The sequence below is a fragment of the Xiphophorus maculatus genome, chromosome 23 (assembly GCF_002775205.1).
Source record: "Xiphophorus maculatus strain JP 163 A chromosome 23, X_maculatus-5.0-male, whole genome shotgun sequence".
NCBI lineage: Eukaryota > Metazoa > Chordata > Actinopteri > Cyprinodontiformes > Poeciliidae > Xiphophorus > Xiphophorus maculatus.
Genome location: NC_036465.1, coordinates 17,113,000 through 17,140,339, shown reverse-complemented (window position 1 = coordinate 17,140,339; position 27,340 = coordinate 17,113,000). Strand labels below are relative to the sequence as shown.

Here is a 27,340-nt window from a genome sequence, read left to right as displayed (position 1 = left end):
GAGTTACAGTTTACTGCCTCTTGGCTTCCTTAAGCAGTGTTCGTATGCATATGTATGTGTGAGAGTGCTACCATCATTATGGAGCTCTGAGGCAACGGGAGCTAGCAGTCATTAAAGCTTCAACAGAGCCACATCCAAATTTCTTCTGAATGTTTGGCACAGGAACAAAAACATATCTTAAACAGGCAAAAACCAAGAACATACTGGGATTTAAATGTTTTATATGCATGTAAATAATAATAATAATAATAATAATGAAATATGACTTAAAAAAAAGAGTAAACAGATTTTTTGTATTCAAATGCGTATTCTCTGTTAATCAAAAGAGACAGCACAATCTAGAATATTAAGTATAGAACGATATTCAGCGTTTAAATGGAAAATGTATAACAAAAACCTTAAAATAACATCTGAGCTGTGTAACATTTTTAAAGAGCATGTCACTGTATGAACATTACAAAAGCTGTAGACTTACATATGGCAACAGCAACTAAAGGAAATGTCCAGAAACAAACAGATAGAGGTTTACAAATTTAAGTAGGGAGCATTCTGCTTATTTTATGGTATACTAGCAGCATTTTATTGTGTAGCAATATGGGCTTATTTTTTAATTGTCACATTTCCTGGTTTTTGCACATTCCTTTTTTATTTGTATCCAGGCCTGTATCTCGCAATAGCCAGATTAATTTCCAAGTTGGAAGTATAAAACTGTGTGAAGTGTCATATCTCATTAGAAGGACTTTTATGCATTGGAATAGCTTGACGGAAAGTTTAGGTGGTTTTGCAACGGTAACTTTAAGGAAAAACCTTTGCACCGTTATCCGGTCCATGCTTTGACACATTTTCTTTGTTTCCCTTTCTCCGAATCTGACATGAGTATTTCAGGTTTAGTGGTTGTCTTGTGCTGCATTAATATTACCTAAATCAGGAACTACATTGTGACATATAGGTATATCAATAGCAGGTACTATGACGCTACTTTACCATCAGGCTGAAATTCAATTGTGAATGTACAGCTGGGGGCCTGTCACGTTGTGGAATATGCACAACATATCAGAACAGTGGAGACAGCTGGTTGTTTGTGCATCGTTGAACACAAGCGGACATGTCTCTACAATTCTGCAGAAGGAGCCTAAGCTTTTTTATCCATCAAATTCTCCCACTAAATTATAGTTAATATTTAGGGATATATTTGTCATCACATATTGCAGCTGCTAAGAAACAAACACTTCATCTTGTGTAAAAGCATGCTCAATAAAATATAATATATACACATTTACAAATATTTTTTTTATTAAAAACTCTAATGTGAAGCTGTGTAGATTGTAGGGTTAATTAAATATTCTCTTTGCCACACATCATAAATTATCCCAAAATCTCTGCAGCTGTGCGAGCCAGGCAGTGTGAAATCAATTCATCTATAAGATCAAATCCATCCTGTCATATCTGCAAATCAAATCTGCCTAATAACTCTACCATGAAGGCAGCAAATGAGCTTCTACAAAATGGCTTAGGCCTGTCTATTATGTGATATATACAGAGAGCTGAAAAATTCCTCCCCTGTGTACCGGGACATCCTGTCCAGCTGATGCAGCAGCTGTCGCAAGTATATAACAAATGCATGCTACCTGTGGAAACACTTGAAGTCACTTTAACCATCTGGTTCAGACGAATCAGTGACATAACTCAGTGATTAATGTTATGTCCTTATGTGAACAAACCACCATATTGCAAAACTTCCTCCCATAATGGATTTGTGCATTCTTTATAATGCAGGGCATCCAGGTGACAATTTAATTTCCACCTTCAGGATTCAGTGAATATAATTTAGTCTAGCTGGGCCACGCTAGATTGATGACAGAATATGCAAGTTAATTGTTAGTTTTTAAGATTTAATGTATTCTCTTTTCTCTGACAGGTACATTCAGAGTTCATCATCTGTGAATTAATTTCCATAACAATTACAGCTCAGCCTGTAAAAATATTAAAAACTGCAAATGTGTGACTCACCTTAGTGTCTAGCTTTGGACTATTATCCGGCTCCTCTCACCATTGTAAGGCAACACCAGATGCCAAATGCATCATTCATTTTGATAGTGCTCTAAATCCTGTCTGCAAGCTTTCAAAGTAGCTAGATGAAATAGGTCCTCATAACTGTGTTACTTATACGTTCTGAAAGAGGAAATAGACAGGAGCAATAAAACGATGATAAGATCACAAAAGACAGTTTAGATTCTTTAAATCTCTCAAAGGATGTAAATGACATTGAGGTATCGATAAAAGAGACCGTGTTAATGCTTTTAAAGATGAGAATATGTAAATTTTAATGAGGTTCTTACTAAAGAAAGGTCGTATCTCAGACATTAATAATGAAAGGTGGCATGGCTGCTGTGATCACAGCCGAGAAACCAGCAACATTAAACTGCAGTGATGATGATAGCATCCTGTGATCAGACATGTGCGGCAATGCTGTTTGAAGATCAGTTAACTGCATCATGTTTAGCTTTTTTTTATTGCTTTCCAATATCTGCTTAAGTTAACTGCATCATGTTTAGTTTTTTTTATTGCTTTCCAATATCTGCTTAATTTCCACATTGCTTTCCATTATTCATTCTAAAGATGTTATTTACTGCAGAAAATTGGTTAATGTCTGTTACAGAAACTAAACAAGAAGTACTGAATTGTAAAACAAATCATCAAGCTAAGTAAAAAGAAGCAAAGTTTGAAGAATGTCAAGCTACAGCCAAATGCATCTCATTCAGCAGGTATGCTGGTCACATGGATTAGTTTTCTTTTTCAGGAGAATAAACATGGTGTGTTTAATCTTCATACAAATCCAATACTGTACGGAAATGCAGCCTTCTCTGACAGAAAGAAATATAGTCAATAATTCAGTGTATTTCAGAGTGAAAACTTCTAATACATGTGAAAAGTCTTTGGTAGCAATCTATTAGAGTAGTATGCACTCATCTAATATGAGAATTGTAACAGAGCACTGGAAATTTGAAAGAAACATGAAACATATTCAGTTAGAATTATGTCCTGAAAACCCTCCTTACTTATATTTTGAGAGAGATTCATTGTTTTTGCCAGGAAACAAAAAGTCCAATTCAATTTTTTAAAAGGACCATAAAGACACAAAAAAGGACCATTTGACACTGTCCTCTGGACAATGTTTCTGGCCAGTTGTGAAATCAGGATGCTACAGGTTTTTTGGACATGTTCTCTCATTTCAAATTTATAATGAATAGCTTGGATTGTAATTTGAAATGACCAATAACCAGACTTGCTGTGTAATAAGAAATATATTCTGCTATTTAAAACAAAAGAAGTGGAGATTTCATTGAGAATTCAAGCAGGTTCAAACTGTTCACTGATCATCTCATCACACCTGAGTCTTGCATGCACTTAGTTTAGCAGGCAGGACTAACATCTTTTTCAATCTTGAATAGATCTCAATGTCAGATCATTACTCTGGAAGTATATTATCCTGCTCTTATGGTCATTTACTTGTGGTCTGTAATAATTTTGCCTTATGACATTTTCTTCTCAAATGATTACATATTTACACCTTATAACCTTAATGAAAACTTTAAAAAATAGCTATATGTACTATTGATATTGGGGCAAATTTTCTCCATCACCTTCCAAATGTGAAACAATTGATGGAAAAAACAGCTAAGATTTTGCCCGTTCTCCTTGCTCTTAGACAAATAATCTGTTATTGAAAATATTATGCCTGAGCAAAGCCACTCCTATGGCATAATGCATCAAGCTCATAGGAGTGCATGATTAGCAGGGGCATACGATGCATAACCCAGTGAAACGTACAAAGAAAGGAGTCAGTGTCTTCTTCCTTCTGAGCTGTATCTCTCCCTCTCTGCACCACCTTCTTTTAGTCCATATAATTGGCCCTCAGAGTGTCTGGAATCACGTGCCACATCAAATAAGGCTATCAGGATTCTGCAGCCACAGTGTGTGCACCTCTGTGTGCTTGTGTATCCAGCAGAGCAGTGCAATCACCTTATTCCTAATAAATGTCTTCCTTCGTTGACTTCAGTTTTCAGGATAAAAAGCAGGGGGCTATAAAAATTTCTGACAAACATGAAAAATATGATTATTTATAACCCTCCTTCCATTCATACACAGACGTATTTCATAAAAATAGAAAAGGTCTTGGGTGTGTCGAGGTTTCTGTTCAGTGGTTGCTGGAAAGCATCCTTTTCCTTGACAGGTTTCCCTTAAAGCATTAGTTTTTATCATGTGAAATTACAGCAGTTGTTAACATGTTTTAATTATTAGAGTATTGCCCTGTGTGGTTTGCAATTGCAACATATTTCATAACCATTGGTAATCTGCATTAACTGTAAGACTGAATCATAGTGTGATCTAATTAATGATTTGATGTTTTCCACTCAAATCTGTTTCCACTCCATCCAAAATGGATGCACCATATTTTCATAAAGAATGAAGTAATGTTTATCAGTATAAAAGGCTTATTCCATAACTGAGAGCAGCATGAGAGTTAATAGTTTAAAATTCTCTTTAGAGCCTCTTTCATCTGTGGATTATTTAATGATTAGTTTTTGCATAATTTATCATTTTAGTCAATAAGTAAACTCAGAATCAAAATCATACAGCATTCAGATTTATCAAGAAGCCATGAAATTATTTCAGGCACAGAAAAAAAAAATACGCCAAAGAATATCCAACAACCTTTTCTAGCAGGAAGATTTCTCTCAACTTTTTTTTTCAAACATCATTTAAACTGAATTAATAAGAACTACATATTTATACAATAAAGTCTAATTGTTCAAGGCATCTCAAAGAATATGACCAATGTTTTTCAGAAATTTGAATGCTTTCAGGTGTTTTTGTCTTTTCTTGTAATCTCATTGATGTCAGTTCAGGACTCACTGGGCATTGTACCACCTGCTACACAGCTTCTTGTTCTTCTAGCAGAAGATGACAGTGCTCCTGCTGTGGGAAAGGATTCAAACAACTGCATAATATCTTAATATAAAAATTGCAGCAGATGTAAAAAATTAAAATTTTTGAGGCATTGGTTTATCTCTAAACACATTTTTTTAAGTATTAAGATACTCTCTGCTCTGCAAACCAGTGGTAATTTAATATAGCAGCCCATCTGTGCAAACAAAGAAATAACGTGTTTAAATCAACACAAGAGCTTGTTTCTCTAAATAACTTGTATGTCTTTAAGAACAGTCAAGAAATTGAATAAAGCCATACTTAAACTATTCTTTTAGTGTTAACCTCATATTTTATGCCCTCCCTTCCTTTTTTTGAAGAGTCTATATTTGCTTTTTGTTTGGTGACAATAGCAAAAAAAACTACAGAAGAGGATACATAAACAGTAAATTTGTTCACCTCTTTTACCTAAACCAATTTTATAAGAGAATGTTAAAAATGTAATTGTACCAAACAATACCAGAGTGGTATGGCTCTGAATAAAATGCAAGTGGAATATAGTATAATTGACTCATAAAATGTGCTGTTACAATTAGAAATCATGTACTTGTACATCTGGACTTTTTGTTCAGAAGTAATGTTTATCATGCATGTAAATGTAAATGATGAAATATTGACATTTGATCATTTACTTTGTTATGATGAATTGTTGGTGTGAATGCATGAAATTCCCCGAGCAGCAATGTTATTGCTTCGGCAGGTTGCAAAATGAACACAGCTATTTTGGATGCAAACACAGATAGCGTAAATGATCAAATAAACGGGTGGAGAGCAGAATAACTATGATGCCCTCTGTTTTCAACTCCGCACAGAAGCCCCTCCAGATACTTGGAGTATAATCTGGACCATAAGATGTGCTAACATTTACAACAAAACCTAAGGAGAACCTTTTTATCTCCACTTTGTGCAACTTAACTGTATAATGATCTATTATCATCAGAAGAAAAGTTGGTACATTAAGGTTGTATTGCTCCCTGGTGACACATAAAAGTTTTTCAGGTAACTTTCTTAATTAATAGTACAGCATATCAGCTGGGGCAATATGTGCAATGTTTCCCCTTCAGATGGATGATATAGAACCAAAAATTTGCCAGTCATTTATTAAATCATCTCGCCTAATTAGCGATGAAATTAAAAAGGCTTTTTGAACATTTTTTTTAAAAAAAATCACATTTTGCTTTTAAAACCTACAACCTGGCATGACTTTAAAAACTCCCACTCAAAAATTGTTAGACACAGCAGGAGATAAGAAGTTTAAGACAAAGAGACACCAAGTTTCTAAAGTACTCCTTCATGAACAGTAGCATAGAAATCAAGGTGGCTTGGGTAAGGTAAAACAATGAGAAAATTCTAACATTTACAGAGTGAAATAGGCAACGAAAGAAGCTGGGTGAAAAGGCAACACTACGGCTAGAAATCTCTGATAAGGCAGAACAGGGGACCGAATGAGCCGTTGTGTCATATCTCAGTGGGGGAGAAGTTTGGGTTCTTTTTTTTTCTCACAATTTTCACAACCAGCTGAGCCACTTTGATGAATTAGGGCGCCTTTAGCTGTGGGTAATGATTTGTATCCAGTGTGGGTGATGAAGCAGTTCCTCTGCTGAAGCATGTGCCTGCCAGCATCTTCAAGAACAAAGCACTGGTTTTGGATTTTGACATGAGAGTCTGTCATAGTGCCTTCTGAGCTGGAAGCAAAAAGGAAAAGCGGCTGTTGCGCAACCAGCACTGGGACTTACTCAACAGCTGCATGTTTGCATGTGCGCATGCTGAACGACTGAACAATTAGCATTGTTCATGTTGACCTCTCTTATTTTCAACTGCACTTCAAAGAGGACCAAACATAGAAATCAAATTTCAGAACCAGAGGTTAGGCCATATCTTTGACAATCACAATGTAATAATAGAGAATCTGAGCGAGAACAAGAGCACATCACCTACGTTAAAAGTTGGTCCAACATTTAAATCTGACTACATCTTTAACAAAAAAAAGAAGAAAGAATACGGCTAAAAAAAACTGAGTAATATCTGGGTGAGCCAGACAAGAAATGCAACACAGGCTAAATGAAACATTATTTCTGTTCCTGATGCTCTCAAATTCCAGCATATTATGAAATAAATTGCAGAGTTGAGAGTAAGCAATTGAATTTAAATTTAATTTATTTTAGAAACTCAGGAGCTCCTTGTCAGTGTGTGGTAAATTTGCTTATTTTCAATCTGGTGGTGTTTCAAATTCAGATTCTCCTGCAGATTCTCTGATTTTGTATAGATAAGAATCCCTTGCATACAAATGAGCATCTCTTCAGAAAATGGAGTCATTAGCAGGACTCTGGATAACTTGACTGAATACTGGGGAGGTATTCAGTCAAGTAAGTCAAATGGCTGAATTAAATTCAGCCATTTGATTCAGGTGTGTTGGACCAATGTTGAGGGACACAGATCCTTGAGGCCTGAATTTGGGAACCACTACTGTAGATAGTCATGTTTGAATGATAAAGCAGCAGATAAACAAGTTGACAAATAACCCATGTTTACAGTTTTTGGAAGTTTTGAATATTTCTCTGCATAGTCTAAAAATGCACATCCCAGAGAACCATTTGCATTTTCTGTGGGAGTCTCACACACCAAGCAGTCTTGATGAAACGTTTCAAACTTGGTTAATAAACAGAAATTAGCATTTTGACGGTACCAGCTTAAAGCTTGTAAAATCGATTCACTTTTCAGACAGTAAACCTGAACTCTTCTTATATAAACTATATTTTGCTTAGTGATTACTGTACTGAGTTGTGGTTGTAGGATGGTGAGGTGGACACGGTGGACCCAGGCTGCAGAGTAAATGATGGTTTAATGAAGAAGTGTACTAAAATCCAGGCAGCACAGGTGAGCAGAGGCAAGGAGCTCAGACACTGGTAGCAACTGGTAGCACAAATTGAGACAATGACAAGGATCCGACAAGGAGCAGGGAACGCAGGTGGGATTAAATACACAAGGGGTAATCAGGGAACACGAAACACAGCTGGGAGCAATCAAGGGCAGACGAGACAATACGGAACTAAACTGACACACAGAAAAACCAAATCCTCACACAAAGTTCCTTGCACAAGCTAAAAAAAATGCAAAGCTCCAAAACTATATAATTGTAATTTTTTTTTTAGAATCCGTTACAAATATTTCACTTTTTGTAAAAATATACCAATTTCAAAAAGGCTTGTAAGGCCATTAAAAGAAATGAGGGTTGGAGTTCATTTAGTAACAGTAATGCCAAGCAATCAAGTAATCTGATTTGCTACATGTAGCTGTACAGCAAGGCATCAAAATCACATGACTGGTTGGTTTCACAGCTTTTAACCTGGACTGTTCAAGTCAACATACAATTTAAATTGATTCCTCTGCAGTTTTACATACATTTTTGGAACAGCACTACAACCTGCAAATCTAAGTAAAATTCATGTTTTGTTCTTTTTGCTAATCCTTGCACATTTTGATATCATCATATGCATGTCTTCATCATACAACAGTATCATATTAATTATAAAAATGAACCGGTTCAGTAGACAGGGATATTGAAGACATATTAAACTGAGGCTTGAATAGAGAGTGTGAATCATTTAGCTGAGCATAGTCCTCTAATCAGTATTAACTTTAAACATTTGCTTGTAAAGCTAATTGAGAATGACAGATGATGGTGAGGCTAGCAGGCTTGCAGAGTGTAATTGGTGGCTAATTCTCAGTGATTTGTCTCATCTCAGTGGGACAGATCAGTGGTCTGGGAGGGGAGATAATCGGGTGAACAAATCACTCTAGTCTGACTCTACATTCTTGCTGAACTGGTGGACCTGATAAGCCATGCTGATCACAGATGAAAGTAGAACAAAACAACTGCAAGCAGCACCATTGCCTTTTTAATTATGCCCTGGGAAGCGCCATACACTGTGCACAGGATATTCTTGTTTGATAAATGCTGCCTTCTCTTCACAGTGTAATCTTACGTAAACTGATGTAGTGTTTTCAAACCCTTTAAGTATTTGCATTTTAGTGGCTTGAAAATCTTCTGTACCTACAATATATGCTCCTTTCATCGTAACTCAATAATGCATGTACTACACAAAAGCACTCAGGTAACCAATTTAATGTGCATGCACAAATTCAACCAACAGGCCCCTTTTTCTTAATCTTTCTGTATCCTTGATTGCTTTACATGGTTGCTTGGTTAAAAAAAAAAGGCAAATTTGTCCTTCGGTGACTTAAAACAATTAAATAATGCAGTTGTCAATACATGCTATAATACTGTATATGTAAATATTTTCAAAATTACTATTTTAGCATCACATAGTTTGTTGTTTAAAGAGTGTTTGTGGGTTAATATATGATTCTAATCTGGAGATTTATAATGGTCTTATCCGCAGCCACATCAAACAAAAGTTAGACTTTAACGGGTTAGTGCTGCCATATGCTGTTTTCCCTTTCCAATTATCTCAAACACAAAATGTTTTGAATAATATGAACATTAATTGGTTGTTATTTGCCTGACTCCCAGCCACCCAAAAAGGATCAGGTCATTTGATGTCATAATAAACCTTAGTGCGTATTTATGTGCACAGCAGTTTTTCAACATTAATTGTTCAATTTTCTGAATTTCATGACCTGCTTTAAAGCTGCGGTATGTAACTTTCATAAACAATATGTTTTTTACATATTTGTTAAAACTGTCACTGTGACATGACAGGATGATATGGGTCAGATAATTTGTAATTAAACAAGAAAATCAAGCTCCTCCGTCTGCTCCATGTGACCCTACTGCCATCTGCAGAAATCCGCCAGAAGAAGGGTCTTCACGCTGTCAGTCACCGTCCCGTACACACTGCTCACACCCTCCGTCTTGCTCTCTGCTAGGCTGGTTCACCACACAGGAGACTGCAGTGAATGCTTAGGTTGTTAGCATTGTCACCGATTTTTTTTATCTGCCACCAAGACCCTCTCCCTGTCCGTTATTGGCCATTTCTGATTATAAGCGGTGCATTTCTGCAGATGGCTGTAGGAACAAAAGAAAAAGGCTAAGGAGCTTAATTTTTCACAGATCATCTTTTTCCTGTTATACTGTTATGACATGGTCACAGTTTTGATAAATATTTTAAAAAATAAATTGTTTCTAAGTTACCTACTGCAGTCTTAATACATCAGTAAAGTTTACTTGCCAGCCTGAGCGAAACTGAGATGTGGATCAAGTTGTGACGGGTTTATTAGAATAAGTAATATTCTGGAACAGCTTAAAGGAATGTGGATGCACCTTTTTCTTGCTCTACTTGCTATAGCAAACCCTTTCAACCTTACAACTTGATTCAGCTAATTTTGTTTTGCAGGTTTTGACAATAATCATAACATCTCTTAAAATACACCTTTTCATCACTGACAATAACGGCAAACCTTATGGTGAGTGTGCAGTGGCAAAAGAAATTTTTTAATCTTTTTTTTAAGGTGCAGAAACGGTTAGTACCATAATTTGTCATCTGACAAATGGGCTATTTCATTATCCTTTCAAATCATTTTATTTGCAAAGTGACATTGACAGATGAATTCTGATATCCTCTCTCTCTAATTGGCAAAATTCCTTCTACCATCTCATAATGGGGAGTTATTACTTTGAGTGGTGGGAATAAATGATACCCATGTCTGAAAATGTAGACTGCAGTAATGATTTTATAATCATTATTATTATCCCTTTTTAAAATTCTTACATCCTGAATCCACTTGATATTGAAAAATGTATCCCATAACTCATGTGCAAGCAAAGCAAGTATTTTACAGGAAGTTTTAGGAAAGTTACCTTAATGTTTAATAAAAGAGAATTGTTTTGATTTTACAAGAATATATTCTACATTACCATATAATAATACTGTTTTATATATGTTTCAAGGTTTCCTAGCCAATGTTTCTCATGTGACATTGTTATTGAATTAGCTGTGGAAACTGATTATTTTGTGTAACATATTTTGAGAAATCTATGTTCCTCTTCTGCAGGTGGGTCACAATGGGATCATAAACCATTCACATACAGTACATCTGATTGCAGTCACATTCAGTTAGCAGTATGAACAACGAAAACAATAAACAAATAAATCAGCAAAAAATCAGAACTGAGCATTAAGAGGTGCTGTGTGAACTTAACATTTGAGCAAGGAGTAAACAGAAATGTCTATCTTAATGAGGAGGGGTGTTTGACCCTTTTGCTAGGTGTTACACTGTCTTTTAGGGACCGTGACTAGCTCTTCTTCTACTTTTTCTGTAATGGCAGTTGACAAACAACTTGATGGAGCATTACCATCATCAACTGGTGAGACGTCTTGACCAAATGTCACACACACACAAAAAAAAAAAAGTCATTTGTTGCCATACAAATGACACTGTCTTAGAATATGGCCTGGTCTGAAATTAACCAATAGGGTCTAGTTTTGACTGTGACTGGTTGATAGCCTGGAGTCCAGGCAATTTAAGACACATACAAAAAAAAAATGTAGAATTTAGAATGGATTAAACAAAGTGCCATGATGATGAAACTATGCAAAATTAAATTCATTTTCTCATGGCATCAACATATTTGACATTTCATGTTATTTACACTGATGCAACTGATAACGTCAGTTGCATCTCTCATCCCTTTATTAACTATAAAAATAACATAATTAATAAAAATCCATCTGGCATTTTTATTTTTTTTTTTAGATTTGCTTAGTCTCAGTCTTTAACACTCTTGGATGATTTCTTATTAACTACAAAGCATGTTCAGCTATGTGAACTACACCTGTTAAAATGCTTGATTTTGCTCATGGACACTGAGTGAATATCAATACCACAACCTCAACCTCACAGATTATTATGATTACTTGCTTTCATGGAAGAGTGCTCTTAGAGAGATCGACATCTCTGTTGCTGAACAAATTAAGACCCAGACACAAGTGCTCAACCACATCACTCCTTACATTTGATCAGTAAGACAAAGTCTGCAGAGAAACCCTCTGACACAATGACGAGTGCAAAGACAAAAGCGCAATGGCATTGAGAACAGCGGAAGCGGACTGCTCAAGGGAGACAAAGTCAATTAAATTCTTATCAACACAAAAGGATGCTATGCATTTGAAAGGGGCATTTGTGTCTGTTCATCTGTATCGAGTGTGGTCAAGGAGCAGGGAAAGAGTAAAAGCTAATGTAAATTGTAAGTGCTGCGCACCACGAAGCTGCAAGTCAATTGATCTCTGACCCCTTTGAATAAACAATAATGGCACTTTAAAGAGCCAAAAATACAGCACACAAACATCGGACATATGAGGAAAACTATAACGTAATGTTCACTAGACATTGATAAGCATAAGACGAATATAAGATTTCTTGAGCTGTAGAAGCAGACTTCAAGTTGTGAAAAATGGGTTTTTCAGTCAAAAGTCGGAAATAAGCCCTGAAGGTAGGATTAGAGAAGAAACAAAGCCTACAGCTAGTGCGTCTTTAAAATCTCACTGCTGTGCTTTAATTAGCGCAGGGCTGAATAAAAGAATGATGTCGAGCTGCGGTAAACTGCAGCAATAAAAGGCATCAGATCAATATTTTATCTGAATGGCTCTGTTTTTTTTCTTTCTTTCTCTGATTAGCATTTTGAAAATCATGACAGATTATCTTGACAAGCGCACAGGGAGAAACAGCTCAAGAAGAAAGATAGGATTTATTTTTGTTTGTTTTTCATTGTGGTTCAGTGGTAGAATAGTCATCTTGCAATCAGGAGGTCATAGAGTTTATTCCAGCGTTCTTCTGTCAAATGGTGATGTGCCCATGGGCAACGCATTTAATCCCCAAGATGCCTAACTATTTGCATATCGGTTTATGTCTCCAGGTGAATGTCCCTGTGACGTCTAAGTGGTCCCAATTGACTGTATCAACGGCCAACCTGTTTGTCTGGGAAGCAAAATACTTTACAGTTTTGGACGTTGTGAAGCATTGCTCCAGTGTCTTTTTATCTCTGGTGGAAAACATTAGTAGAGATGCATGACATATTGGCATTCATATCAGTATCAGTTCAATAAGTAAAACTCAGCCAATATTATTTAAAATTTCATGTGTTCTTATCATAGCTGACTGGGTGTGTGAAAACCACTTTCAGCCAAGTAAAACCACACTTATACACAAGGTCTCAGATCCACCAAGACTTTCCTACCTCTAGCATTTTATGTTTGGTAAACATACACTGCACAGCTTTAACCTATGTCATGTCATAAATCGTTTAAATGGTCAGAGCAACAGCATAAAGCATGACTGACAAGCTGTTTTATAGAAGGACCCATATGGGCTTTGGCTTTAAATGTTTCCTTTTAGAAGTGCAGGGTAATCAAATGTTTTGAAATCCATATTTTAATTTAATCAATTATTTCAAATGCATAATTTATAAAACACTTATAAAACATTGCCCCTGAGAAAGACCGACTTGGCTGTAGTGAATTCATGCAATGACCTTCACTAAAAGCAAGCAAAATTATTAATGCAATACTCAAACTTTTTGTTAAAAAAGTTTGTATTATTGACTGAACTTCAGTCAATAAACTCTTAAATTAGGATAGCAACATTCAGATAAAATACCTAGTAAAAAGGAAAATAAACTTATACTAAAAACTAAAGACTAATAAAATTAAAACAGGGCAAAAAGAATAAAACTGCAACACTGATAAAAACACCAATATTATCATAGTTCAGCATTAATGTTTATTTTTCAGAAATCAGTGTATTTTATGAGGAATACAGAATAAGGCCAACTTATCTATAGCTAACAAAGAACAAGAATTAGTGTGTTCATCTCACTAAAACATGCCTGGACAGCTGATTCTTTATGTTGTATTGTCAACCATCATGGTGACAACTTGAATGAAGCTAAGAACAAGCAAGATGGCAACACAAAAACCAACATACATCTCACAAGATGGCAGAATGGCAGCATGGTGATGTCACACCCAGACTTAGCGGCTCATCACACATCAACAAAAAGAGTGTATGCAGCACTATTTACCAGTGTTGTATAAAGTACTGAAATCTCAGAGTCAAGTAAAAGTACAAGTACTTCTCCAAAATACGACTTTGGTAAAAGTCGAAGTCACTGACTGAAATGTTACTTGAGTTAAAGTCTTAAAGTATCTGAAACTTCTTGTACTTAAGTATGGAAATTACTGTAAAAATGGATGTACTCAAGTAATGTAATGAAAAGTACAAGTAAAAAGTAAAACAAAGCAAATGCAGTTTGAATGACATTTTTTATATTTTGGTAAACTTGTCAAATACACTTAAAATAATGTACACAACCAAGTGCAGGAAAAATTAAACCTGCTAATAGATATACCTGCAGGCATCATTTAGTTAAGAAAATTAGGTGCTTTACCTATAGCACAAGGTTAACTTAACCTGCTTTACAACTGAACCAGCTTCTTAGTATACCCTCCAGGACAGAAAATACAAAGTTTTTGTAAGCCTTAAGTTTTCCCTTCAAGTAAGGTCAGTGCTGAAAATGAGAAAAATAAATAGTACAGAAAATGCGGCCAACATGAAGAAAGAGCTGTTACGATTACTCTACTTCACAAATCAGTGAATCAGTCAATGCTACAGTCAGTAGGTGGTGCACACAACTGGTCATTATGCAAAAGAAAAAAAAAATTGGGAGGGAAATGCAGCTTATTGGCATCTGTAAACCTGGTTTTGAACTTGCATGCCTTTCCTATATTCGTTAAATTTAGTCTAAATTGTTATTGCTATGGCTTCTGTCCCCCTTGAACAGAGGAGTCTAGGTAGCCTGCTACAGTCAACATTAGGCTTAAGCTAAATACACCACGTGTGGAACTGAAACAATGCCAAACAAAGTTCATTTATGGTCAAGATTTCACAATACAGTAGTGCCTAGTGACCAAGCTATAGTTACTGAAACAGGAGGATTATAACCATTTCATAATTAGTTACCTCGATGTGTTTCTTCAAGTTGGACGGGGAGTTTTTGTAAGATAGAATTTCCATGTGACTGCTACTGATTGCGAGACTTGCTTTGTGTTTAATGGGAGAAGCGAAACAGGTGTATCCTAATTAAAAGTAAAGAAATCAAGAAATGGCAAAAAATGTGGAATGAAGATAAGAAAGGAAGAAGATTATATGAAGTACAAAAGTCAGTTCAAATTCGAAGCATTAATGAAAGAAACAGAAGAAAAGAAATAATAATTAGTAGATTAAGAGTAGGTCATACCTACTTAAATGACATGCTTTATAAAATAGGGAGGAAAAATAATGATAAATGTGAGAGATGTGGAGAGAAAGAAAATGTAGAACACATATTGATGAACTGTAAGTCAAATGAACTCGAAAGGGAAGAATTAAAGAGAATAGTTAGAAATATAGGGCATGAATGGAATCTTAAAGGTATATTAGGAAATGAAGGAAACATAACAGATATTCACAAATTAAGGAAAGCCTTGTTTATTTATCTTAAGAATACAAAATTAAAAAATAGAATTTAATAGATGTGAAGTAATGCTTCTACACACTCATGTACAGTAGGTGGCGGTATGCACCTTAAAGTTGCTTGTGATCCGCCATAATAGAAAAGAAGAAGAAGAAGAAGGTGCATCCTATTGGTGGTGATGAACAAGCCCAGGCAAGCAGGCTACGGACTTTGTTCGGTAGCCTGCTTGCTACTTGCTAATCAGTAGGTGGGATCAAAACACTTGCGTTTCTCTCTCTCGCTTTTTTGTAATGAGTAACTAAACCACACATTGAAAATGTATCGGAGTAAAAGTACGCAATTAAGTTTGGAAATATAGTGAAGTAAAAGTGAAAGTCATCAAAAATTTTCATACTCCAGGAAAGTATGAAGTACTCCAAAATATACTTAAGTAAAGTAGTGAAGTATTTTTACTTCGTTACTATACAACACTGCTATTTAGCAACCTCTGCAAGTCCTACAGAAACCTTTAGGTACTACTAATATAAGTATTAATATGATATTAATATCTGTATTTACTCAGTAGTGTAATACAATACTACTGTAATTGTAAATGTGTGCAATTAATACTACTTTCAATTTAATTTAATTAGCAATAAATTCAGTAGGAAAGTTACTTTTGTTCTAGGGTCACACAGGAGGATGATAAGCATACAAGTTTTAACAACTCAAGTTTATTTTCTTTCCCCACAAAAAAAATATAATAATCCAGGTAACACTAATTACCTTAATAAAATTAAGGTATAAAACTTAAATTGTCCACCTTTACATAAAAATATAAAATTAATATATAGAAAATTGAGGGTAGTTTTTTTTTTTAAAACAGTAGCTTTAAAGCTTATTTCAACAAAAGAAATTACATATTCCAGTTAGTCCTTCAATATAACAGTTCAGTCAGTCAGTTCAGTCAATGTGCACATAAGTTGTCCGTTATGAAAATGTTCATGAACAAATAGTTTGTGGAATAAAAAGAAAAGATTTGGGGGGGGCCCCTTTTTGTTCAATAAGCTTATCTGTTGTCCACGCAAAATATCCAGCAGCACCAGTCCCTCCGTCTGTCCAGGCTTCAGTCCGAGTCACAAAGATGGCGGCGGGACCCTCCTGGTTCTGGAACCACTGGTTCGTTCAGGTATCGGTCGTCCAAAAAAAAAACAACCTGCATGCAGAGCGTTAACCGATCAGGCAGGTATACGGAAATCATAGAAATCTTTCAATTATTTCTCAGTGAAAATCAAATTAGCGTTTAAAATAAACAAAAAACGCCCAGTAATAAAGAAATTACTTAATAACATCACTTCACCATAAACAGTCTCATTTCACAGAGCTATGCTGCTTACAGAGGGACACTTTATACTCCGGTTGGGGTTTTTTTCCAGTTCGAAAAAAAACTGAGCAACGTTAGCTCCAGCTAGGTAGCCATTCTGCGTAAGTAAGCAGCTGAAAATAAAACAACAGACTCACCGGAGAAATCTCAGAACAGAATGTACATTATCCAGTTCAAAATAAAACAGATTTCTTTCATATCACAGCAGCACTTATGCGTAATAACCTCCCTACTTCTGCTGAAATGTGCTTAGTCTGCCATTTCTTTTTTCTTCTTCACTCTTTTTTACTCTTCTTCTCGTACCGACACAGGAGAAATGTGGGTCTAGTGCCCTCTACAGGACATTCTAAGATCTAACCAACAAACACATTAAACATACAGACAGATCAGCATAGTTTATGGGGGTTACACAGGCAATTGCAATGAGGAGAATGTGAGCTGTGTTTAACAAACTGACATAATGGTTGCTACTGTATTAACATTAGCAGAGCCTTAGCAAACTAAAAACTTTAGCTTTAGTGGCCAGGATAAACACCTCACATTTCTATAAGGTTTATACAGGCATGTGTTTATGGATGTGATTGTTTTTGGGGAATCTATGTCCAAATTCTGTAAAACAAAGTTCAGCCAGCCAGTTTCAGATGGCTAGTCTTATTTTTGGCTAGATCAAAAAGAGCAGATTGTGCTTTACGTTGGGTACCAGGATTTTCTTTCAAGATGCAACCTTTCACTAGCCTATTGAGGTCAAAATGTTCATACGTATCCCCCAATGTAGGCAGTGGAGAGCTGCAGGCAAAAATGAATAAAGCTGTTGCGTGTAGAATTTGTAACACTATGACATCATGTGATTTGAACCTGACAAGATCTCATGGTGCTAGTACTGGTCTGAGGCACTGCAAGTTGTAGACAGAATTTACAAATGAACCCTACAAGTTCACATCTTTCATCGTGACTTGTCCTGCTGTGGTCTGCAGTAACTCACAAAACATCAATAGATGAACTGTGGCAAGAAAAAGTTGGCCCACAAAAAAGAACAAATAACCCTTTGCTTAAAATATAAAAATATGATACCAAGATGCACTAAGACAACCCAGAAGCTAGATTGTGAAAAAGATTTTTTGATTAAAAAGGAATCCCACTCTGAGGAGAGGCAAACAAAGATTGCCTTGTGATATCCATAAAACGAGTCTCTTACAGTCCTTCTTGGCATTATACATCTGTATGTGAAATTTACATTTTCTTTATTTCACTTTTGCTGGAGGCAGTTTCAGAGGGTATATTTATTTCCTTCAGCAGGAAGCTCTGCATACTTCTAATGGTTCTGTGTTTAGACTTAAGGTCGTGTTTTTTACTGTCTGTTCAAAGTTTAATTCCACGCTTGAAGGAGCCTCTTTGAAGCGCCACCTGATCCCAACCATTGTGGAGGACATTTATTGATAAAGACCTTGCTTTAGATTTAGTCCAGTTGCCTTTAAAGCCAAGTAATTTATTGATTAGAGAGCCTTCATCCATCCATCCATTTTCTTACACCCTTGTCTCTAGTGGGGTCAGGAGGGGTGCTGGTGCCAATCTCCAGCTAATATTCCAGGCGAGAGGCGGGGTACACCCTGGACAGGTTGCCAGTCTATCCCAGGTCTGATTAGAGAGCCTATTTCTGAGAAAGTATTTCATAAGTTTCCTTACATAAATACTATAGTGCATAGCAAATACACTTGTGCTATTCATGTCCCCTTTGGTAAAGCATATGTTAAAAGAGTATGCATTGTGAAGCATGGTTGGTCCAGAAATAACTATTGTTTTGTATGAATGTCTATTTCCTTTATTAAAATAGTGTCAACATTCTTCTCCTCATTGCCTTATTTAATATATCATCATAAAGGTGTAATGAATTTTTAACAATCATGATATTTACTCATGTATAAATAACATATGACTTCACACGTTTAATTCTTTTGAAGAAAGGGGTTAATTCAAAGATTTTAACCCCTTTAAATGTTTGAAAGACTGGATGTGATATTCATTCTAAAGCTGTTTGCTATTTTACAAAGTATGTCGGCATTTTAAAGAAAAGCATCCGATTGGGGTTGAAACATGAAAAAAAATTTGATTTTTTGACATCATCTACACATGATGGAGAAGGACACGTCACTAAGCTCCTCTTTGCCCTTTGGTCCAACTTTAAGACCACCAAACATAATAGTTTAGGAACGTCATCCATGTATCATTAGAACATAACTCCCTACCAATGCTGTTTTGGGGGAGTCAGGTAATGTTCTAGTTTGGATTACGAGGCTTGGATGCAGCTTCTTGGCTGTGAAGCTCATTTTGTGTGGGTTCTACCCACCATTAGCTAATCTAATGCAAACTTATCACAGTTTGTATCCCGTTATATCACCTTCCCAGAGTACTGTCCAATCTGTTAGTGTAAACATGTTACTAAACATGTTACATTGCTAGAACATAAAGTATTAAGAGAAATATGTAGGTTTGTTTTGTTCGGCTGGTCACAAATCAACTTGCAAATCCCGGTTATTTTTCAAATTGCAACTGATACATACAGCACAAATTTAGTATATTATTGATTAAAATAAGGACTTGACACACAAATTGGATACATCATGCTTTTTAGAGCTCTCAGAAGACTTGAAAGATGATATTGTTAACCATCTCTCCCCAAAGCCGGTTTAGCAACATGTGACCTGGAAGGAGATAAAACTGTCATTCTAGATGAGACTGGAGAGAATTGGGTAACTGTACTAAACATGCATACACTTGTTTTGTTGTTGTTATTCTTTCGTGTTCCCATCAATTCAAGAGAAATACTGCTTTGTTCCGTTGTTTCGATCTCCTGATACTCTGAATTTAAAAATAAAATAGATTTTCTGTTTGTTTGTCGGGTTGTTTTTGGTCATTTTTATGTTTTAAATAACATTGGGAGAATTTCAACTGAAAATTGTAGATATGTTCCTCAGGCCCATGAATGCTCTGAGTGCAATTAGAATTGAAACAGAAATTACTAAATCTGATAGCTTTTAGGATAAATATAATATGCAGTTAATTATTAAATATGATTATTGGATATAATTATTAACACAATATGTCAAATAAGTAAATCAGGTGTGGGTGGGAAGGTAGGAGGATCCTATTTTCTGTATAAATGCTGCCCTTTTCTGTGAAGATTGAGCAACAATGGTTCAGCCTACTTTAGAATAGTGTGAAACACTTGAAAGTGCATAATTCTTTTTGATTTTTTTTAATTGCTGGGTTGAGCTTTTGTGGATGCACGCTGTCTCTTGGTGATTTACAAGAAATTGACAAGTAAGTGCTATTTTATGTTTGAATCAATTAAAAATAGTTTTTGAAGTCAAACAGAAGATGACATTGATTTTTTTTTCCAAAATGTTGAAGCCTTGCATCACTTTGAGTCGTGCAGCCTCATCTCCCGTTTATACGCACATGAACAGAAAAACAGAAAACATTATCATATTGGATGTCAATATTTTTTTGTCTGTAAGGCATCAAATGGCAGGTAAGAAAGCAGGTGTTGAATGAGAGGCTGCTGCAGCAGCAGACAGGTGTTGGTCAGAAGTTTGATGAAAGGGAAGAGAAGTTACCAAGCTGGTTTGGAAGGTAACGGTTTTTGTTGCAACAAAGAGGTTTTGTAAAAGCAAGTTATATTTTTATACATGTTAATAGCAATGCAACATACAGCAGGTCAGCAAAAATGATCAATTATGCAAATGAATAACATTCGTTTTCAGCTTTTTAAGATTTTGTCCACTTTAGTTCCAATCTGGAGCTCCTTCCACAGATTCTCTATCAGATTCAAGTTGGATCTCTGGCTGAGCCACTCAAAAACATTAATATCAATTCTAATAAGAAGAAACAGGCAAATAAAATCAAAAGTAGGGATGCACAGAGACAACATTTTGGGCAGATATCTGTATGATATAATATGGATATATCTATGTATATTTCTCTAAAAGATTATGCCAAACATTAAACTGCTAGCAATATGAATAATATTGGGCTCAACTGTATACATCTCAATACCTGAATGAATGACAAAAGCAATAAGTTAATTAATATTTATTGCCATATTTTTTTTCTTATTTCAGTTATTTGTGATAACGTATTTATTTAGATTTCCGCTGATATTTGAATACATTATGAAGTCTATTTAATAAATAACTACATCACATAATGACTTAATTTAAATGTAATTTTAAAAATATTCATATATTAGATTATATGAAGATCCAACTATTTTTGTTCTCAGACTATGTTTTTACCTATTACATCTTTGTTCAAAACCTCTCAAATTAAGGCTTTGGCCACAGTGAAGAGAAAAGAAGAGGCAGAAAACATACTGTATCAAAAAGTACGTTTGCTCAATATGTTTATTTAATGGGTGTGGATTAACAGAATATTGGCAATGTTAGTTTGTGAGCTAGACATGCTCTGGCATGAAATTTGTTGCCTCAACAGAAGATTAGATAAAGCATGAACATACTTTATACAGTTAAGCAACCTCATCAATGCTGTTGAAATTTGGTAATTCATGACCGGTTTTACCAGGGGTATAAAGATGTTATGAAACAAAGGGCCATTGTATTTTCCTTTTTCCTTTATTTATTTAATCAGGTAAACCCCGTTGAGATCTAGATCTCATTTTCAAGAGGGACCTGAGCAAAAATTTGCAATACATAGCAACCTGGTTACAAGATGAAAACAATTAATACATATACACAAGTATAAAACTTGTGTATTATACTTTTTACAATTTAAAAACAATGACACTGTTTCATAGAATCTTGTTGCCTATCTTTAAGAACTGCTCGAAATAAGTCCAGTGAAATCATTTCCGACATCTTAAGTTCAGACTGCAACTGATTCCACTCTGTGGGGGCCAACACACTGAATGCCTACTTCCCTTTTTCAGTTCGAAAGCGTGGGACAGCCTATTGACATATTAGTCAATAGGCGAGAACAGACCCAAGTCATTTTGCCACCACATACAATAAACGGGATAAGTGAGAGGTAAACTCACAATAACAAAACTGCAGAAAGGAGCATTATTTAAATCTTCATAACAACGATATTATACACAGTCCATCCATTTTTATTTGGAGCTTTTCTGTTCTTCTGTCACAAATAAAAATGAGTAGAGTGTGTTAAATTCCATCGAAGTATTTTCAGTTGATTATAAATTAGGGAGTACATATTTATTGACACTTTTTCTTTTCAATAAAATGTAAAAACTTTTTTCAAGGCTCATACTCCTTTTATATTTGTTTTATTACCTTCTGGGAGATGTCTCTCACTGGGAGATGTTTCTCACCAAGAAATAAACTTCTTGGCTAAACAAAAGTATTTTTGCCAGGAGAATGAATACTTTGGTAATCTACCTAGTGTGGCCGGCCAGAAATCCAAAAGTATCTGGATTTATAGAATTCATGTGTTCTCAGTTACAGATCACATTATGGATTGCAACATATTCTTCTCATTATTATTAATTTAAAGTAGTTTTGTTATTTTTAAGTTCTTAAGTCTGATTTTTATTAAGCTTTGTTCCACTTTCTTTTTCCTACATTTGCCCTACATTTTTAAATCTTTCATTTCAGGCATGCTTTCCTGTTTGGGTTTGGCCTTTCTCCTCCTCAGCCTCCTCATTGTTCAGCCCCAGGTTCTCTCCTGTCGGGTTGGAGACCAACGCGAGTGTGATGCTTCCCCCTTTGTACCAGGTCACAACTTGATAGGGGAGGGCTTTGATATGGTCACAATGCAAAGGAAAGGAGCGTACGTGATTGATATGGAGACATACCTCAACCCTAATCGTACCTGTACACTCTGCTCCAATCAACTTAAAGGCCACCAGCTTCAGAAAGTAATTTTAATTAGCAAAAGATGAATTTTGTGCATTTCTTGTACAGTATATTACTATTATTGTTAATCCTGACTTTTAACTTTTATTTCAACAGTAATAAATATTTGTGTGAAGCGCTATATCCAAACCTGCTATTACACCTGAATTACCCCTGTGTGGAACAGTAAAGGCTGTTTCTGTTCTATTCTACATTTTTTTTACCTTAAAATTGTTCTTTCCTACCTTTATTTTCAGCTGCCAGTGTCTGCATTGGACTGGCGTGCATTCAGCCAAACAAAAACGTATTCCTACGGTGGTTTCCACACCTCTGTTAGGTAAAGCATTTGGCCATATTTTTTTTCCACAGGCACAGTTTCGATTTTACTAACAAAGGAAGTACACTTTCTACCACTATAAATGTCTTACATTTAAATCTGTTGAAGACCATAAAAACAGAATCACAAATACACAACAGCACATGACATTAAATTATAACCTATTTATTCAAAATTAAAGACAAATACTGAGGTAGCCTGTTGACATATTTCATACAATACACTGGTGTCAAAGGAAGTTAGTACCACAGACACTGCATGTCATCTAGTAATTGTTTTAATTTTTTTCCACAGCTCACTCGTTAACGATTATGTCTCAGAAGAAAGTCATGGCTGGAAGGTCAGACACATCATCTATTCTATATTGATAAGAAATTAGAGTTTTAGAATAAGATTGATGGTCAAACAGAGGTCAGGATTGTCATCTTGCAGTTTGCATGATTTTTCTGTGCAAGTGTGGGTTCTCTCCTGGTACTCTCGCTTCCTCTCATGTTCCAAAAACCTGGCTGGTATTAGTGTGCATAGAGGGTTGTTTGTTTTATGTGTCTTTTTGTTGTCCTGTGGTGGACTGGTGACTAGTCCAGAGTGTGTCTCACCTTGCTGCAGATATGGCACCTGAAATCATGTGCACTTTTGCCTTAACAGCTGCCCTGTGAAGTTGTCAGGTTGATGTTGCAATATTTTTTCTGAACCTGAAAACTTACAGCATCAATGTCTTGGAAGGTATGATCTAGCACAATTGCAAGAATGTGACACCTGTTAGTACTAATTGTCTTTGCTAACATAACCTTTGTCAACACCAGGTTTGAACAGAAGTGAAGTCTTGGACTAGAGCATGCTCTGGCACAATAACATTAATGATTGCTGCTTTTAAGATTTTTTTGTGTGTGTGTTTGTGACATCAGATGGGGCTGGGTGTAAGGAAATATGCTTCTGCCAGACTCGACGTTGTAGGAACTCAATCCACTGTGTATAAGTTTGCATCAAATATGATGCGAGAGGACCGCTACACATTCAGCACACAAAAGAGGATGTTCAGCCATTACAGGTCCACTCAGAACACTGCTGAATTATTCTATTGAATTTAACTATCAATCAAGTTTTATAATGTTTATGTACATAGAGTTATTTGCTGGCTGTCTCTTTGTGCCTAGTTACCGAGTGTCAGCTGCACCACCGTTCAGCTCTGAATTCTTAAAAGATCTAGCCAGGCTTCCAAGATACTACAACTCCTCCACTTCTTCGCATTACAAGGACTTCTTACACACCTATGGCACTCACTACATTCATCAGGTTAAAAGACACATGTGCCTAATTCAGTTTGTTTAGTCATGAATTTAAAAAAAAAATGTAAACAAAAAATACCAAACTTCATTTTAGGTTCGTCTTGGAGGCTATGTGGCAAGAGTGACAGCTGCAAGAACTTGTTTGTCCACACTGAATGGAATGTCTTCAAATGACGTAGGGAAATCACACATCCTTTGCAAAAAAAAACAAAAAAACATGATCCCTCAATAAAGAAAATGTAGCATGATAAGCTACCTAAGCAAACTATTGGTGGTTGGAAAAGGAGACTGTTAAAGCATTCTTTACAAAATCTACCGTAAGTAAATAGAAGTTGGCTGAGATCTGAGAAGACAAAAGTTCCTCGTCCTTTTTAGTTGTACACGCTGTATGCAAAAAAAAACTGATAAATTGCTACCGTCTCCTTTTTTAACTAAATTAACAGTGATAGAGTGAAACACTAAGACCTAACCTTTTTTAATGTATCAGTATCCTGCCTGTCATAAGCTAAGCAATCACTACATTTGTAAATATCATTTGTAAAAAAATAATAGTCACTGGCTTTCTTTAAAACCTTGCAGGTTCATTCATGTGTCTCGATGGGTATTGAAGTTGGCTTGGGAAACTTTAAACTATCAAATGTTCCAAGTCCTTGCTCCAAGTTTCTGCAGAACCATGGCTTTTCCACCGTCTTCAGCTCTTACATCCACCATCACTATACAGTCATATCTGGAGGCAATGGATGGTCAGGGGAGTTTTCACTAACCCATAATGACTCCTTGGGTTTCAAAAACTGGCAACATACTCTCAAGGATCACCCAGATGTTGTTTTCTTTTTCCTTCGACCGATCCATCTACTCATCCCAACTAAAACCAAAAGAGTGGGAATAAAAGTCACTGCTACAAAATACTTAGAGGATAATGCCATGGAGAGCTCACCCAGAGAACCAGAATGTACAGGGAACACCCCTAACTTGGCCAGGAACTGCTGTCCCCAGCAGGTTTTGAAGGGGACACTGAGGGTTACCAGCATCAGAGCCTGGGGTCTGAATGGAGATTATGCTGGCGCCACTGAAAGGTTGGCTAATAAGCGTCTAGAGATTTTTGTAAATATGTTATAAAATCTTTTAAGTCACTTACTCCTATTCTTCTTACAGCTATGTGAAGATGTCATTTGGTTCCACCTACTACAGAACTGATGTTATCAATTCAGATTATCCATATTGGAACGTTGATTATAATTTCGGCAAGGTCAGTTAACATAGTCATCAAAAATCAGCTTATACTGCCCCAAATAACAATAGCCATTCTCTTCCACTTAAGGTTTACGTCCAGTGATCATGATGTAGATAATACATCATTATTTATGTATCATAATTATAGGCTTAGACTCTACTCCTGTAGTCTTGTTATTCTGTGTTGTGTTGTCCTGGTGTACTGTTTTCATCATGTCTTTTGAGTGTAGAGAGGTGTTTTATTGTCTTTCATGCAAATAAAACAACAGCTGAAGACTAATGTTTTTCATAAGGATGTGTTATAAATTAGGATTTTTTAAATTTCTCTTTTTAATATTCACTCATTAACTTTGAAAGATAATGACTTCTGTTTTCCATGCAGGTTTACACACTCCAGGTTTTGGCGGTTGAAATCTGGGATGAGGATCTGCAGTATGACGACCTTCTTGGATCTTGTGTGAGGTACCTAAGTCAAGGAGACAACAGTTTCACCTGTGCAGCTGAAAGTGGAAGATTTGAGGTCCAATACACTCTGACTTGTGACCCTTATCTGACTGGAGAGAGGTGCGGCCAATATAAGCCATCTCCTTAGTGACAAACCTATCAGGAAAGGGGAAGCTACATGATATTAATTTCTCATGTTTTTGAGTTTATCTGAGAAATGTTTGATTTGTTTGATAAAATATGATGCTTCATCTCTTTTGGATTGGTAAAACTTCTGTTAACTGTTTATGGATTATATATGCTGGGATTCTCCTATGTATTCTGTCTGGGATTCTCTTTTCCACATGTCATGTAAAATATATTACACAATATTTAGTCAGGAAATTAAATGGCCACTTTGTAGCAACTATTAGCAAATTGTAATTTTATTCTATTATGGAGAAGGTGAGTGTAACAAAATTTCAAAGTAAAAGGCTATTCAAATGAGTTGTGCTCCTTCTTATTGCTTGAAATGTCTTTCACATAAACCTAAATAGAAAAAGTTAAGGTTTTGACTCCAAATGTTCGCTTTGAGTCCTGTCATGCTGGCATAAAGCAGGCAGAGGAGACTGGCAGAAAAACAAGTAAAATTTATATAAACAAAATCTACCAGGAGTGCTGCATAAATTAGTCCGTTAAACTTTTCACCAGACAAAACATAAAACAAATTTGAATTTTTCATTTTTAGCACAAACCTGAAAGCGCTATAACACTTGTAAGCAGAAAAAGAATTATAAAGTCTATTAGGATTTATGTTGATTTGTTTATTTATGTTTTTACATATTTTTTTTCATACATGCTTTACATTTGACACCTGTTATAATAGCATAACTGCACAATACATAGATATATTCAGGTACCTGGACAAATTAAACTATGTTCGTCAATCTGTATCTTATTGTTTACTTCTATTTTGTTTACAAAAAGGAGGTGAGAAGGTATGGAAAGGTCTGAAATTATGCTACGAATGTATTAAGTCTACAAAATAAGTTGTGAGGTAAATGCAAACTTAGGAAAATTAAGTTTAAAAGTTTAATTTAGAAATACAGAACAACAAAAAATTTTGTTTGTTCAAACTTCATCGGGAAGCCCCGGTTTGGAATGGTTTTACCTTTACCAATTCCTTACTTGAATTTATATTTTTACTAGTCTATGAGGTCAACATTTACAGTATGCAGCTTAAGGAGATCTTAAGTCAGTCGCAAGGTTGATTTTTGATAAGTCATTTGTTTGAATGAAAGTATTTAGTACCAGCCCGTGTGGTAAATTTTCTACATTCAGTTAATAATTGTTATAAAGTGAAAACGTGTTGTT

The 27,340-nt window shown here is 35.6% G+C and overlaps 1 protein-coding gene across 1 annotated transcript; it reads left to right on the top strand.

The window, feature by feature from the left end:
* Positions 1 to 20,010: 20,010 nt before the first annotated feature.
* Positions 20,011 to 26,473, top strand: LOC102219101 (perforin-1-like). The gene is made up of 10 exons (XM_005815563.2): positions 20,011 to 20,141; positions 22,448 to 22,710; positions 22,945 to 23,024; positions 23,319 to 23,364; positions 23,930 to 24,072; positions 24,179 to 24,317; positions 24,405 to 24,485; positions 24,890 to 25,386; positions 25,466 to 25,559; positions 25,926 to 26,473. The coding sequence occupies exons 2-10, from the start codon at positions 22,450 to 22,452 to the stop codon at positions 26,133 to 26,135; spliced, it is 1,551 nt and encodes a 516-aa protein (XP_005815620.1). The 5' UTR covers positions 20,011 to 20,141; positions 22,448 to 22,449; the 3' UTR covers positions 26,136 to 26,473.
* Positions 26,474 to 27,340: the final 867 nt, after the last annotated feature.

Bases quoted from the DNA above. Each gene is read 5' to 3' on its own strand.
- LOC102219101 (XM_005815563.2), top strand. From the start codon at position 22,450: ATGCTTTCCTGTTTGGGTTTGGCCTTTCTCCTCCTCAGCCTCCTCATT. The intron at 25,387-25,465 runs GTTGGCTAATAA...TTCTTCTTACAG, and splicing joins TATGCTGGCGCCACTGAAAG to CTATGTGAAGATGTCATTTG. The intron at 25,560-25,925 runs GTCAGTTAACAT...TTTTCCATGCAG, and splicing joins TTGATTATAATTTCGGCAAG to GTTTACACACTCCAGGTTTT.